At 41.1% G+C, this 16,165-nt stretch overlaps 1 protein-coding gene across 1 annotated transcript in view; it reads right to left on the minus strand.

Moving 5' to 3' along the window:
* The window catches only part of ZSWIM5 (zinc finger SWIM-type containing 5), a gene marked incomplete at its 5' end in the record, with an annotated part of 103,845 nt that overhangs the window by 24,184 nt on the left and 63,496 nt on the right, over window positions 1-16,165 (minus strand). Inside the window, 2 exons of the mRNA XM_081085836.1 lie at window positions 48-224; window positions 6,189-6,368. Coding sequence (XP_080941962.1) covers window positions 48-224; window positions 6,189-6,368 — 357 coding nt within the window. The remainder of the gene's footprint in view (window positions 1-47; window positions 225-6,188; window positions 6,369-16,165) is intronic.

The following is a 16,165-nucleotide window of genomic DNA, read 5'->3' on the forward strand; positions in this document are numbered from 1 at the left end:
GAGACTGGGCTCCAAAAGTCTTAAGAGTAGAAGAGAGATACACTTACCAAGCCACAGTGGCTGGCCTTGGGAATTAAAGAGTAGTCTCTCACTTTCCTGCTGACAGGAAGGAGCTATATATATATCGCTGCTAATTATTCGCTGTAGGTGGCTGTCTTGCCAATGCAATTCACGGCCCTCGATGGCTCTAGTAAACACTGTTCGTCTTGGTCTGGATAACGAGTCTGGGGAAAGAAAGAAATGCATGCAGCAGTTTAATGATGGATTATCTGAAGCTCTAACTCTTGTGTTCCTCAGGGTGGGAGGGTAGGCATGTGGTTAGTGAGAGCAGCCACTCTGCCATCTGTCTGGGTGTTTGTTGTGTTACCTGTTTATTGGATAGCTTTTAGTGTGTCTGTGCCCTCTATGGAAAGATATTTTTTACAGAGATCTATGGCTGCCTTTCTACTTCTTACAGAAAACTAATTTCTCCTAGGACCCAGAGCTACATGAAAGAGAGAAGGAACAATGGTGTGCAGCTGCTCAATTATGAGGATACAAACTGCTTCTAGAGAAGTCAGAGGAAGAGAGAAGTAGGGAGGTAATCTTTCTGGTCAATCTATATCCTGTTTCATTTACAGCATGACCCTTATCAGACTGAGGACTTCCATGAAATTCATATTAAAAGCTGAAAGAAAGAGCTAAAGCCCTGTGTATTCTGGTATCTTTATCACACGGATAACTGCAGGCTTACAGCCTTGTTCTCCAATAAGAAAAACTGATACTGACAATAGTCTTATTTTCTCATTAGAGTCTTACCATGCCATCTCCCTTCCAGAAAAAAGCTGTAAGGAAACCAAAACAGCAGGCAAATTAGACTCACTTCTTAAGAGTGGTGTGTATGAAGACCAAATGGACAATATACTGTTATAAACTGCAGATAGAGGAATCATGGGAATGACATTTTAAAAAATATAAAAAGGTGTAAAAGATTATTTAATGGATTCTATGCCAAATTAAGGGTGGTTGAAACTATTTTGGGATAAAGAACTGAATACTGCACAGATGTTTCCAGAAATGCCCAAATGAGGTGTGCATCTACTGAGCCTGTGCAAAAATATTGGGAAGAAAAGTCAAAAGATTCAGACTGAACATACTCATACACTAAGCTAAAGTCCCTGGAGTCTGGTCATCTCTTCAGAATTTGATATATTCCAGAGTATGGGCTCAGAGAATTAAATGAGAATAACACTGACAGTAATTACTGAAACTGCTTCTCCTTCATGTTATTCCTCAGTAGAAGTACAATGACCCCTCTATTGGCTGCAGTCTAAGCCCCTCTCTTGTTGAAGTGAGAATCCACTGTGAGTTTACTTATCCCACAGTGGGGATTAGGCTCCCAATATGTTCTGTAATTCATTAAGTTAGTAAATAATGAGTCCTTACTACATGGAAGATACAGTTCCAGGTGCTAAAGATACACAAAGTCCCTGCCTTCAGCAACCTTTACATTCAAATGGGGAGAGATAGTTAAATAAATACATATCAGATGGTTATAAATGCTATAGAAAAGATGAGAGTAGAGTTAGGGAGAAGGCAAGCTGGTGTTAGGTGAGGGTAATTGTTTTATATAGAATAAGGTAAGATTTGAACAGAGACCTGAAGGAACTGAAGGCAAGACATAACTAAGGGAAGAGCATTCCAGGCAAAAGGAAAAGCAAGTGCTGAGATCCTGAGGTGGGAAAATATCTGGAGTTTTTAAGGGCAACAAAGAGGCCAGTGTACTTAGAATGGAATGAGCAAGCAGGGAAATCATAGGAGATGAGGTCAGAGAGATACCAGAGAGCTAGATAATGAGGGCCTTGCAAGCCATGAGTGAAAATGACTTTGGCTTTCTGAGTAAGATGAGAAGCTAATGGAGGACCTTGAGCTGTTGAAGGTATATGATGTGACTTGCATTTTAATTTTTTGGGAAATATATTTTTTATTGATTTCAGAGAGAGAGAGAGAGAGAGAGAGAGAGAGAGAGAGAGAGAGAGAGAGAGAGAGAACATAAAAGATGAGAGACACACATCGATTGGTTGTCTCCTGCATGCGGGGCGCCCCGACCAGGGCCAGGGATTGAGCCTGCAACTACGTTCCCTTGACTGGAATTGACCCTGCGACCCTTCAGTCCACAGGACAACACTCTATCCACTAAGCCAAACTGGCTAGGGCTTGACTTGCATTTTAAAAGGCTAACTGGAAGCAATATTGAGAACAGACTATAAGGTAGAGGGTAGAAGCAGGAGGAGCAGTTAGGAGGCTACTGCAATAATTTGTGAAAGATGATGATAACTTGGCCAGAGTAATAAGCAGTGGGAGTGATGAGAGTATATGGATTTTGTATATATTCTGAAAGTAAAGGCAATAGCATTTGCTTATGGATTACATCTGGGATAAGAGAAAAAGGGAAAAATCAAGAATGACTCCAAGGTTTTTAAGACAGACCTGACATATATAGAGACAGGGAACTGCAGGAAGAGCAGGTTTGGATGGGGTTTGAGAGGTAAGAAATCCTACTGAGATGCCCATTAAAATCTAAGTGGAGATACTGAAAGGTCATTGAACATACAAGCCTGGAACTGAGAGAAAATCTCTAAGTAGGAGGCATAAATTTGGAAGTTGTTAGTATATAGATGATTATTAAAACAATGTAATGAAATAAGTATAGAAAGATAAGTGGGCCCTAACCGGTTTGGCTCAGTGGATAGAGCGTCAGCCTGCGGACTAAAGGGTCCCAGGTTCAATTCCGGTCAAGGGCATGTACCTTGGTTGCGGGCACATTCCCAGTAGGGAGTGTGCAGGAGGCAGCTGATCGATGTTTCTCTCTCGTCGATGTTTCTAACTCTCTATGCCTCTCCCTTCCTCTCTGTAAAAAATCAATAAATACATCAAAAAAAAAAAAGATAAGTGGTTTAATGACTGATCCCTGGGCACTCTAGCATTTTAGGTTGAAAAGTGGGGAGGAGACGATAAAAAAGACTTAGGAGGAAGGGCCAATGAAGTAAGATGAGAACCAAGAGAGAACAGCAGTGTTTTGCTCTTTTAAAAAAAATTAAATTTATTGGGGTGACATTGTTTTTTTTTTTTAATTTTTATGTTTTAAATTAAATTTGTAGTGTTTTGGAAATAAGATGAAAAAGATGTTTCAAGGAGAGAGAGATGATAGCCCCAATAGAGTGAGTTTAAGGGAGAATAAGAGCAGAAGAGATAGAGATGGTAAATATATATTATTTTTTGAATTATTTTTCTTATATCTACCACTTATTTCTACTACCTCAGAAAAAGAGGAAGGTACCAGAGAGGCATGTGGGGCCACAAGTATTTTTGTTTTTGTTTTGAGATGACAGATAAAAACAATGTGCTTGTATACTCTCAGGAATAATCCACAAAAATTTGTGATGCAGGAGAGCAAGGAAAGAATTCCAGAATAATGTCCTGGATAAAAGAGAAGAAATAGGATCTCTAGAATAAGTGGAAGGCTTGAACTTACATAAAAGAACAAACAAAAACAGTGGAAGAACCACGGTAGATGGACATAGACTGAGGCAGATGTAGTAATGTAATTTTGGAAATTCTCTTCTGATTGCTTCTATATTCTCAGTGAATAGGAAGCAAGGCTTCAGCTAACATGAGGAAAGAGAGGAATATAAAAAGTTTTAGTGAAAAGATGGTGGAAAATAGTAATTTAGAAGAGTGAACTAGGGCATAAACTAGGGAAATGCAGTACATGTTTAGTCTACACACTACGGATCCACTTGAGATGAGTGGTCATAAACTTAAAAATTAAGACCAGTTACCATGGGTGTATTTCTCTCTACCATGTTCAGCTTTGCAGTTGTGAGCACTGAGTAATTAGAGAGTTAGACTAAACTACTAACATTAGGGATCTGTTATGTGAGTGTAACAAAGGGAAAGGGGGGAGGGAGGGTTGAGTATGTATGCAAGGGAATGATTATAATGATGCACCAAGGAATCTAACCTGGATAAGGAGGAAAATGAAGCTATCAAGAGAATGAAAAAAATAGTAGGAAAAAATTCCTAGTGGGTCAAAAACTACTGGAATTGGGATACTAAAGAAAATAAGGTAGTAAAAGCTGCTGGTGGTAATTAGAGCTGCTCTAAATTGAGATTATGAAGAAAGTTTTTGGTAATGACAAGGTTTAGGAGAGGATCTTGGGATTCCATGGCTATTAAAAGAGAGGAGATCAAGGAGCTGAGAAGCTAGAATATTGGAAGGATCATCTATGTAGCTACTAAAATCATTAAGAATTATGATAGAAGTAGTGACAGAGAGTAGTGTTGTAAGCCAATAGCCAAAAATCTTCAGGGAATGAGGGGGAACTTGACACAGAGGTCTACAAATAACCAAAACCAGACGGGTAGCAGACAGTATATTTGATGGCATAAACTTTAAAGATGGGGGTTATTTTAGGAAGGAGTGAAGGACGTTGGGGAGATGGCAATGAAGGATAAGCAGGATGCCTATTGTTCCATCAGGTCCAATGGCAAAGAGATGTGAGAGATAAATCAGCCTCAACATGAAAAGACTGCAGAGGAAGCAACATACTCAGGTGAGAACCAGTAACAATAAATAACACCAATACACTATGACAAGGAAGAAAAGGCCAGGCTGGAGACATCTGTTTGTATACACTTCACTCTCTCTATGCCAACCCAAAGCTAATACTGAAAAGATGGCTTCCTGCATTGTGGCGGTTGGAGGAGTACCAGTAAAGGGCAGCACAAAGAAGTGGCAAAACTGCAGCCTTCTCACCTCTCATTACTTTAGCTGCCTTAAATACACTGACAATCAACTATGGTACAGTTGATGAACACCAAGCAAGAACAATAATTTAAGTAATTTTCACTTTGAGATTAAAAAATTTCAGTAGATTTATCATCTAAAATAAAGGGGACCGCCCTAACTGGTTTGGCTCAGTAGATAGAGTGTTGGCCTGCGGACTGAAAGGTCCCAAGTTCGATTCCAGCCAAGGAAGGGCACATGCCCAGGTTGTGGGTTTGATCCCCAGTAGGGGGTGTGCAGGAGGCAGCCAATCAATGATTCCCTCTCATCACTGATGTTTCTATCTCTCTCTCCCTCTCCCTTCCTCTCTGAAATCAATAAATATATATTTTAAAAAATTAAAATAAAATAAAGGGGACCACATAAAATTAATGTCTTATCAAAATCTCCCACTAATAAAGGTTCTCAATGGGCAAAAGAGCAATCAGTTCCCACCATTAAATAGCCCGAGTCAGGTAAACTAAAACTGATGCCAATGCTGATGCCCAGTGATATCAGTAGGCTATTGGGCTCAAAATGCAGAGGGTACAGTATCACTGTACTGCAAGCATGTCAAACTCAGGGCCGGCAGCCCACATGCCTTGTTTAAATAAATGAGGCATGTGGCCCACCCTGAGTTTGACATGATTGCTGTACTGGATTTGTCTTAAAATGAGCAAGCATCCTAACAATAACTTGGGAGCATGACCCTTCTAGCTATCTGCTGTATAAACATTTGAGGAAAACAGAGGAAAGTAAGAAAGGCAATTGTCATGACATTTAAAAAAATTTTTTTGAATTGATTTTAGAGAGGAAGGGAGTGGAAGAGAGAGAGAAACATCAATCATGAGCGAGAATCATTGACTGGCTGCCTCCTGCAATGCCCCCTACTGGGGATCAAGTCTGCAACTGAGCATTTGCCCTTGACTAGACTCGAACCTGGGACCCTTCAGTCTACAGGCCAATGCTCTATCCACTGAGCCAAACCAGCTAGGGCTGTCATGACATTTTTTTTAAAGCTGTTTTCTACAGGTATTCCATCCTTCCATTGAGGTAGATCTTTTGAATTAAAATCAGTTCCAACTGAGGCGAGAGCCATTAGTCATGAAGAATTTGAAGGGTAAAGAAGGTTCATGCAGAGGGCTCTAGGAATTTATGCTGGGTGCTATAAGGACACTGTAGATGTGGAAGAAGACAGCATCCCCAGTGTCAAAAGCTGACCTTTACTAAAGTTTTGCATTTCAAAACAAAAGGACTGGTTTTTCTTATTTAGGATGACAATTCTGATAGCCAATAGTTTTTCCAGCTACCTTTGTTCTACGGTTTTCCCCTCAACCTTTTGGAGTTACAGGCACAAAGACCTAAAAAGATATCTGCTCACCTGGGCTGTGACTGGCATTCTGGGGAAGTGCGTTGGTGATATTGGGCAGCTCATGCCCATAGTTCCCATCTTCCAGGGGACAGACATCCAAGTCGCTCCACTTCTGCAATTGCTGTAGCCAAGAGGATTTTTCCTCCAGTTTGCAATGTGGATTTAAAATGATGCACACCCACAAGGCCCCTGGAGAAGAAAACAACCCACATTCTTCATATCTGTTCTTCAATGTATGTGTAAGCCTTACTCTTGTTCAGCTTATTCTTTTCTTCCATTTTGAAGTTTCCAAGACATCAATGTTTCTCAATATAAAAAAATGAGATCTGCTAACGTTTTCAGAACTGGCTTATTTTTCCTTCCCAAAGCTTCCTTAAAGCAGAGTGACTATCTTGATATCTGGATATGTGCCTATGATAATGAACAAGACAGATTTGGGCTTGAATTCTTAGCTTGAATCTATAGTCCAACAAACATTTACTGAGAGCTTTCCATGTTCAAGGCTCTGTACTGGAGAATAAGATACTGTTCCTACCTTTGAGTAGCTGTCTAGGGGTGGAGATAGATAAATAAACAGACTGCCATTTGAATATAGTAAGTGTCAAGATAAAGATATGTTCAGGGTACAAGAGTAGCACAAAAGAAGGGCATTTAGTGCAAGGACAGGGATCAAAAGGTAGGTGCTAAGAAAAGGTTTCAATTTTTGGTTAGCTGACCTTGGACTAAAATTCAAATCCCTCAACTGTAAAACTGCGATCATAAAACACCTACATTTACAGATATTGTGAGAATTAAATGAGATAACATTGGTAAAGGGCCTAGCATATTACTTGGCACATAGTAAAATTTTAGTATTTCATTTTTCCAGGGAAAATGGTTTATTTGGATTTGGATTATGATACTGGTGATAAACTGTGATGCCTTAAAACGATCACATTCATGCATCTTCTCTGTCATTGTAGCCGAGCATCACATATTACAAATAACCAGTGGTTACTGTTTCTTTGATCATATCGCTCTTCTTTTTAAGCAAATCCACTTCTTCTCCAGGTTTGTGTGTAGCTAAGCCAGATATATTCTCAATCTCAAGTTAGCAATAAACCTGACTGTAGAGTGGCTTCAGTGAAACATCCTTTGGGATGGAGCCACTACATCTATGGATGTAGGTGCATTCAGACACTATTTCAAGGCCCCTCAAAGTCAAGTAAGAATGTTTTAAAAGGCCATTTTTATTTTTTTAAAAATATATTTTATTGATTTTTTACAGAGAGGAAAGGAGAGAGATAGAGAGTTAGAAACATCGATGAGAGAGAAACATCGATCAGCTGCCTCCTGCACATCTCCCACTGGGGATATGCCCGCAACCCAGGTACATGCCCTTTGACCGGAATCGAACCTGGGACCCTTTAGTCCGCAGGCCGACGCTCTATCCACTGAGCCAAACCGGTTTCGGCTAAAAGGCCATTTTAGCTTCAATTTCAAATACCAGTATTAACTGAAGAAAATGAGTATTCATTTCTATTAGCTCAATCAAATTTTTATAATCTACCATGAAAAAGATTTCCAACCTAGAATTTTACACCCAGAGTGTCACTCAAAAGCAAAAGTGAGAGAGAGTCCAGTCAAGATGGCAGCATAGGTAAATATGGCATCATATCCTCCCACAACCACATCAAAATTAAAACTAAATTACAGAAAAACCATCATCAAGAACCACTGAAATCGAGCTGAACATAAGTCCTACAACTAAAGATATAAAGAAGCAGCCACATTGAGACAGGTAGGAAGGGTAGAGACACAGAATGGGCTGGTCCCACACCCACCTGTGGTTAAAAATTGGGAGGGATTATCTCAGCTGCAGAGGTCCCCCAGGAGGAACGAGGGGTCTCAGCCCCATACCAGGACCTCCAGCTCAGGGTTCCAGTGCCAGGAAGAGAAGCATCCAAAACTTCTGGCTTTGAAGACCAGCAAGGATTGTGGTTGAGTGAGAGTGAGGGCGGCTGAAGTCCCAGATGTTACTCTTAAAGGCCCCATGTACAGACTTACTCAGATTCATTTCCTCTGAGCACCAGTGCTGAGGCAGCAGCTTGAAAGGTTCCAGGCACATACGTGGAGGAACTGAATTGTCTGGCTCAGAGCGAGGGCTGAAAGGCCAGCTTTCTCCCAGAGAGAAGTGCTAGCAGAGGCCACTGTTCCTTTGCTGAGCCCTCACCTCATAAACTGGCAGGTGCCATATTGGAGTCTCCACTAACACTCTTCGCCCTACCCTGGTGATTCCTTGAGACCCTGCCACAACCAACTTGCAGGCCCACCCAGGCCATTCCCAGGGGCTTTCCCTGCAAACAGACTATTTTAGCTCATGCAGAGGACTTTCCTAAAAATCTCTCCAAGGTTCACAAACCCCAGACAAGCAATACCTGGCTTAGTGTGCCCCATGCCTCTTTCTGAGTGGCCCCAGGCCTAGCACAAGTAATAGCTGGCTTTGGTATGCAGCTTAGCCTATCCTGGGCACTTCTAATCCCAGTTCAAGTAGCAGCCATCTGCAGATCACTTTGTAGTTTGTGCTGGTTGGCTCTGGGCAGGATGGCAGCTGATCTTGACCAGCAGCTGATCTTGGCCGGCACCTTCCGGAAGGCTCCAGAGCCAGCACACCTAGAGGCTAGCTTTAGACCTCACTGTAGCACCACACAACCACCACCACCAGAGACACACTTAAGGGGCAGACTCACTGGGCACCAGAGCTCTGAAGTAAGTTCTGCTCTGTGGGGTTGGCCCCTGCACAGCACCTCCTCCATTGTGGTGGCTACTAGTCCCCACAGCCTATTAGCCTGGGGGTAAATCCCTCCTACTGACATGCTAACAGCAATCAGACTCAACTACAACAGGAGGAAGCACACAGCCCACAGAGGGTGTGGTGGCACACGCAGAGCACCCAGATCCAGTGATCGGGGAGGCTGTGCCACTGGGTCCTACAGGACACCTACTACATAAGGCCACTCTACCAAACCGGGAGATACAGCAGCTTTACCTAATACATAGAAACAAACACAGGGAGGCAGTCAAAATCAGGAGACAAAGAAACATGTCTCAAATGAAGGAACAGAACAAAACTAGAAAAAGAACTAAACAAAATGGAGATAAGATACAGAGTTTAAAACACTGGCTATAAGGATGCTCAAACTTAGGGAAAGATTAGAGGAACTTAGTAAGAACTTCAACAAAGAGATTAGGAACATAAAATGGAGACAGAAAACATAAAAAAAGAACCAGTCAACCCTAGCCAGTTTGGCTCAGTGGATACAGTGTCTGTCTGGGACTGAAGGGTCCAGGGTTCGATTCTGGTCAAGGACATATATATCTCAGTTGCAGGCTCGGAGATAACCAAATCATTGTGTCTCTCTCACATTGATGTTTCTCTTTCTCCCCCTCCCTTCCACTCTCTCTCTAAAATATAAAAAAAAGAAAAGAAAACCAATGGAAAAATATCCTCAGGCAAGGATTAACAAAAAGAAGAATACCATAACTGAAATGAAGACTACATTATAGGAGATCAACAGTAGAACAGATGAAGCAGAGGACCAAATCAAAGATTTGGACCAAATCAGAGATTTGGAAAACACCCAATCAGAATAGCAAAAAGAAAAAAGAATTTTAAAAAATGAAAGTTTAAGGGAGCCTTTGGACAACCTCAAATGTATCAACATCCAACATTTATAACATGGAGGTGCTGGAAAGCAAGGACAGAGAGCAAAGGATTGAAAACCTATGTGAAAAAATGACAGAAAACTTACCTAACCTGGTGAAGAAAATAGACATACAAGTCCAGGAAGTGCAGAGAGTCCCAAACAAGATGAACCCAAAGAGGCCCAAACCAAGACACATTATAATGAAAATGTCAGAGACTCACCCTAGCTCAGCCGTGGGCAAACTACGGCCCGCGGGCCAGATCTGGCCCATTTGAAATGAATAAAACTAAAAAAAAAAAAGACCGTACCCTTTTATGTAATGATGTTTACTTTGAATTTATATTAGTTCACACAAACACTCCATCCATGCTTTTGTTCCAGCCCTTCGGTCCAGTTTAAGAACCCATTGTGGCCCTCGAGTCAATAAGTTTGCCCACCCCTGTCCTAGCTGGTTTGGCTCAGTGGATAGAGAGTCTGCCTGTGGACTGAAAACTAGTTCTTCCCTTATGGTGTGTCTATATTACACCGTTTGCTGGTTCTACTAAAATTAATGCAGGGAGAGGAGAACCAAGATGGCGGCATAGGTTAACGCCGGAGTTTGCTGCTTTGAACAACTACTTCAAAAGTGAAACCAAAAAACGGAAGGGACATCACCCAGAACCACAGGAACGCTGGCTGAGTGGAAGTCCTACAACTAGGAGGAAAGAGAAACACATACGGACACTCAGAGGAGGCGCAGTGCTGAAGTCAAATTCTGAGGTGCGGAGTGCGAGGAGCGGGCTGGCAGCGGAGGGCGCGGTTGGCTCATAGCCACTTGGCCTGGAGGTCAAACCCTCCCTGGAATTAGCTACAACAATCAAGATTTAACTATAAGACTTCGAACAAAGACCACTAGGGGGTGCACCAAGAAAGCATAACAAAATGTGGAGACAAAGAAACAGGACAAAATTGTCAATGGAAGATATAGAGTTCAGAACCACACTTTTAAGGTCTCTCAAGAACTGTTTAGAAGCCGCCGATAAACTTAATGAGATCTACAAGAAAACTAATGAGACCCTCGATGTTATATTGGGGAACCAACTAGAAATTAAGCATACACTGACTGAAATAAAGGATAATATACAGACTCCCGACAGCAGACCAGAGGAGCGCAAGAATCAAGTCAATGATTTGAAATGCGAGGAAGCAAAAAACACCCAACCGGAAAAGCAAAATGAAAAAAGAATCCAAAAATGCGAGGATAGTGTAAGGAGCCTCTGGGACAGCTTCAAGCGTACCAACATCAGAATTATAGGGGTGCCAGAAGATGAGAGAGAGCAAGATATTGAAAACCTATTTGAAGAAATAATGACAGAAAACTTCCCCTACCTGGTGAAAGAAATAGACTTACAAGTCCAGGAAGCGCAGAGAACCCCAAACAAAAGGAATCCAAAGAGGACCACACCAAGACACATCATAATTAAAATGCCAAGAGCAAAAGATAAAGAGAGAATCTTAAAAACAGCAAGAGAAAGAAACCCAGTTACCTACAAGGAAATACCCATACGACTGTCAGCTGATTTCTCAACAGAAACTTTGCAGGCCAGAAGGGAGTGGCAAGAAATATTCAAAGTGATGAATACCAAGAACCTACAACCAAGATTACTTTATCCAGCAAAGCTATCATTCAGAATTGAAGGTCAGATAAAGAGCTTCACAGATAAGGAAAAGCTAAAGGAGTTCATCACCACCAAACCAGGATTATATGAAATGCTGAAAGGTATCCTTTAAGAAGAGGAAGAAGAAGAAAAAGGTAAAGATACAAATTATGAACAACAAATACACATCTATCAACAAGTGAATCTAAGAATCAAGTGAATAAATAATCTGATGAACAGAATGAACTGTTGATTATAATAGAATCAAGGACATAGAAAGGGAATGGACTGACTATTCTTGGGGGGGAAAGGGGTGTGGGAGATGCGGGAAGAGACTGGACAAAAATCGTGCACCTATGGATGAGGACAGTGGGTGGGGAGTGAGGGCGGAGGGTGGGGCGGGAACTGGGAGGAGGGGAGTTATGGGGGGGGGAAAAAGAGGAACAAATGTAATAATCTGAACAATAAAGATTTAATTAAAAAAAAATAAATAAAAATAAAAAATAAAATAAAATCAATGCAGGGAGAAATAGGTTCCCTCCTACCAACAAACAAAAAAGATAAGAAAGCCTCATCATTTAGGATAAAAGGAGAAGAATGCTAAGAACAAAATTTTGAGAAAACATCAACCTTTAAGTTGTGAGCAGAAAAGGAGGAATAAGCACAAAAGAAAAGAAGAGAGAGATGGAAGAACCAGGAAAAACTGGCGACAAATGAATCAATTAACAATGTCTAGTGTGGCAGAATGTCAATATTAGTAACAAGCATTTATTTTATTTTTTATTTTTTTATATATTTTTTATTGATTAAGTTATTACATATGTGTCCTTATTCCCACATTATCCCCCATCCCCCCCCCCCCATTCATGCCCTCACCCCCCTGTTGTCTGTGTCCATTGGTTAGGCCTATATGCTTGCATATAAGTCCTTTGGTTGATCTCTCCCCCTTACCCCTACCCTCTCCTACCTTCCCTCTGAGGTTTGACAGTCTGATGCATTTATTTTACATTTTAAAAAGTGCTTTCTATTTATAGTGAAGTAAAAGATTTTCACATTTAATCTTCATAAGTAGAATGAGAACCAAAAAGAGGCCATTAAATTTGGCAACTAAAGGGATTCTAGTGGCCTTATCAATTCCAAAATAAATAGGGCCATAGGAACAAAAAATAGGTTGGGTGTGTTGAGAGAGACTTAAGAGTATGATTTGAGTCGTCAAGAAACTCCTATTCCTAAGCATTTAGATATTAAAAAGGAGATCCCTTGAGGGAGGAAGAGGCAGAGAGAGATAGAAACATCAATGATGAGAGAGAATCATTGACTGGCTGCTTCCTGCATGCAAGCCCCACAATGGGGATCGAGCTTGCAACCTGGGCATGTGCCCTGACTGGGAATCGAACCATGACCTCCTTCTTGGTTCATAGGTCGATGCTAACCACTGAGCACACTGGCCAGGCTTTTATTGATTAATTTTAGAGAGGAAGGCAGAGAGGGAGAGAGAGAGAAACATTAATTTGCTGTTTCACTTATTTATAAATTAATTGGTTAATTTTTGTTTGTTTGTTAATTCTTATATGTTCCTTGACTGGGGACTGAACCTGCAAGCTTGGCGTATTGAGATGATGCTCTAACCAACTAAGCTACCCAGCTAGGATAGCAGGAACAAAATTCTTTAGAAGAGGAGATGGTATAGGGCTCAGAATAAATAGATAAAGACTGGCCTTTAATAGGAGCAGAGATACTTTACAGATTTCAACAGAAAAGAAAGTAAAGTGTATGTGTACAGACATGGGGAGATGAGAAAAGCTCATGTCTGATAGCTTCTATTTTCTCTGGTTCAGGAACTGAAATTACTGAGCCCACTCTCTAAGTTCCTACAAACCCTGCCTAAACCCTTCCCAGGTGAGCAGGTCTTGTGACCAGGAAGGAACCCTCAGAGTAGTTAGGGGAAACACGACATGCACTGTGCTCTAGTATCTAACCCCAGAAGGCTTCTCTTAGTGCAGTGGTTCTCAAAATGTGGTCTCTGGAATAGCGGTGTCAGCATCCCCTGAGAATTTTTAGAAATGTGAATTATCAAGCCACACTCCAACCTACTGAATCCAAAACTCTGGGGATAGGCCCCATTATTTGTTTAAACAAGCACTCCAAGTGATTCAGAGAAATTTGAGAATTACTGTCTTTGCAGAATGCTGAGAGTTTCTTAGAAGATTGGTATAGCAATTTCTTAGATAAATAAAAATGTCAGAAGCAAGAGCTTTTCATAATGAACCTAAGTACATGCAAGAGCTTTAAAAGCACTGAGAGCCAATTCTGCTTATTTCCTCTCACCTACCTTTGCCCCAAAGGCCAAACCCAAGTCCACAGCACAATCCCATGATTTTCATAAAAATTACTCCAAGAGGTTTAGGCCTTAGACAAAATTGACTGTGAAAAAGGCTAATTTCAAATCTCAGAAAACATGCACTTTGGGGGAAGTATACAACAAGATAGAATTGAGGGAGATGTTATAGAAGGATGTTTGATTTGGAGTCAGACAGATGAGATTCCAGTATTAGAGCCACCACTTAGTGTGTGACTTTGAATGAAATACTTAACTTGCCTGAGCTCAGTCTTCTCCTCTAAAAACATGGAGATGCCAATACCTTAATCTTGGAAGGGAATCTATGCCTATAATTTCTTTTTAGGAAAGAGTCTAGAAGCAGCTCCCAAGTTGGCATGCATTATGTCATGTGACCCTGGTCACAACTGATTGAACCAGTAGCTACAGACTAATAGTGCAACATTCTTGCACTTCAGAAAATGTGATTATGTTAAAGCGGAGAGAGTTTTCTATAATTCTTCATTTGATTCTGTATCCAGAAGTTAACCTGAGCTGTTTCTTTGTAATAAACACACAATTACCTCATAGTGTTGTTATGAGAATTAAATGAAACAAAATGAGTAAAATCTTTTTTTTAAATTAAATCTTTATTGTTCAGATTATTACAGTTGTTCCTCTTTCCCCCCTCCCCATAGCACCCCTCCACGCGGTTCCCACCCCACCCTCTGACCTTACCACCCCCCCCAATGTCCTCATCCATAGGTGTATGATTTTTGTCCAGTCTCTTCCCGACCCCCCATACCCCCTTCCCCACTGAGAATAGTCAGTCCACTCCCTTTCTATGCCCCTGATTCTATTATATTCAGCAGTTTATTCTGTTCATCAGATTATTTATTCACTTGATTTTTAGATTCACTTGTTGATAGATGTGTATTTGTTGTTCATAATTTGTATCTTTACCTTTTTCTTCTTCTTCCTCTTCTTAAAGGATACCTTTCAGCATTTCATATAATACTGGTTTGGTGGTGATGAACTCCTTTAGCTTTTTCTTATCTGTGAAGCTCTTTATCTGCCCTTCAATTCTGAATGATAGCTTTGCTGGGTAAAGTAATCTTGGTTGTAGGTTCTTGGTATTCATCACTTTGAATATTTCTTGCCACTCCCTTCTGGCCTGCATAGTTTCTGTTGAGAAATCAGCTGACATTCGTATGGGTACTCCCTTGTAGGTAACTGACTTTTTTTCTCTTGCTGCTTTTAAGATTCTCTCTTTGTCTTTTGCTCTTGGCATTTTAATTATGATGTGTCTTGGTGTGGTCCTCTTTGGATTCCTTTTGTTTGGGGTTCTCTGCGCTTCCTGGACTTGTAAGTCTATTTCTTTCACCAGGTAGGGGAAGTTTTCTGTCATTATTTCTTCAAATAGGTTTTCAATATCTTGCTCTCTCTCTTCTTCTGGCACCCCCATAATTCAGATGTTGGTACACTTGAAGTTGTCCCAGAGACTCCTTACACTATCTTCATATGTTTGGATTCTTTTTTCTTTTTGTTTTTCTGGTTGAGTGTTTTTTGCTTCTTCGTATTTCAAATCTTTGACTTGATTCTTGCAATCCTCTAGTCTGCTGTTGGAACTCTGTATAATATTCTTTATTTCAGTCAGTGAATGCTTAATTTATGGTTGGTCCTTTTTCATAACCTCGAGGGTCTCACTAGATTTCTTGAGGGTCTCACTAAATTTATTGGCAATTTCTAGAAAATTCTTGAAAAACCTTATACATGTGGTTTTGAACTCTATAACCAGTAGTTTGCTTTCCTCCATTTCTGTCATTTGTGTCCTTTTTCTTTGTCTCCGCATTTTTTATGCTTCCCTGTGTTGATAGAGTGGCTTTCTGTGCTAGGTGTCCTATAGGGCCCAGTGGCTCAGCCCCCCCAATTACCTGAGGTGGATACTCTTGGTGTACCCCTTTGTGGACTTTGTGCACAGTCTTGTTGTAGTTAAGCCTTGATTGTTGTAGGTATCACTGGGAGGAATTGACCTCCAGGCCAACTGGCTGTGAGAATCAGCTGTGTCTGCAGTGGGAGAACATCTGTGCTGGAGACACCCTTCTGGGGCAAGACTTGTTTCAGTGGGGCTTTGGTGCTCACTAAGTCTGCCCCCTGAGTGTGTCCCTTATGGATCTGAGGAGTTGTAATCTGGATGGTCCCACTCTGACCACTGGGTACACTGGCTCTTGGATCTCTAAGGAGGTGCTAATTTAGCCTCTGGCCAAGGCTACCCAGCAGGAGCTATGGAGAGATCTGCAGATTCCTCTTCTTTGTTTGGGGTTTGGAGGTGCCCAGATGAGGCCC

This window comes from Myotis nattereri (assembly GCF_964212035.1).
Source record: "Myotis nattereri genome assembly, chromosome: 3".
Lineage (NCBI taxonomy): Eukaryota > Metazoa > Chordata > Mammalia > Chiroptera > Vespertilionidae > Myotis > Myotis nattereri.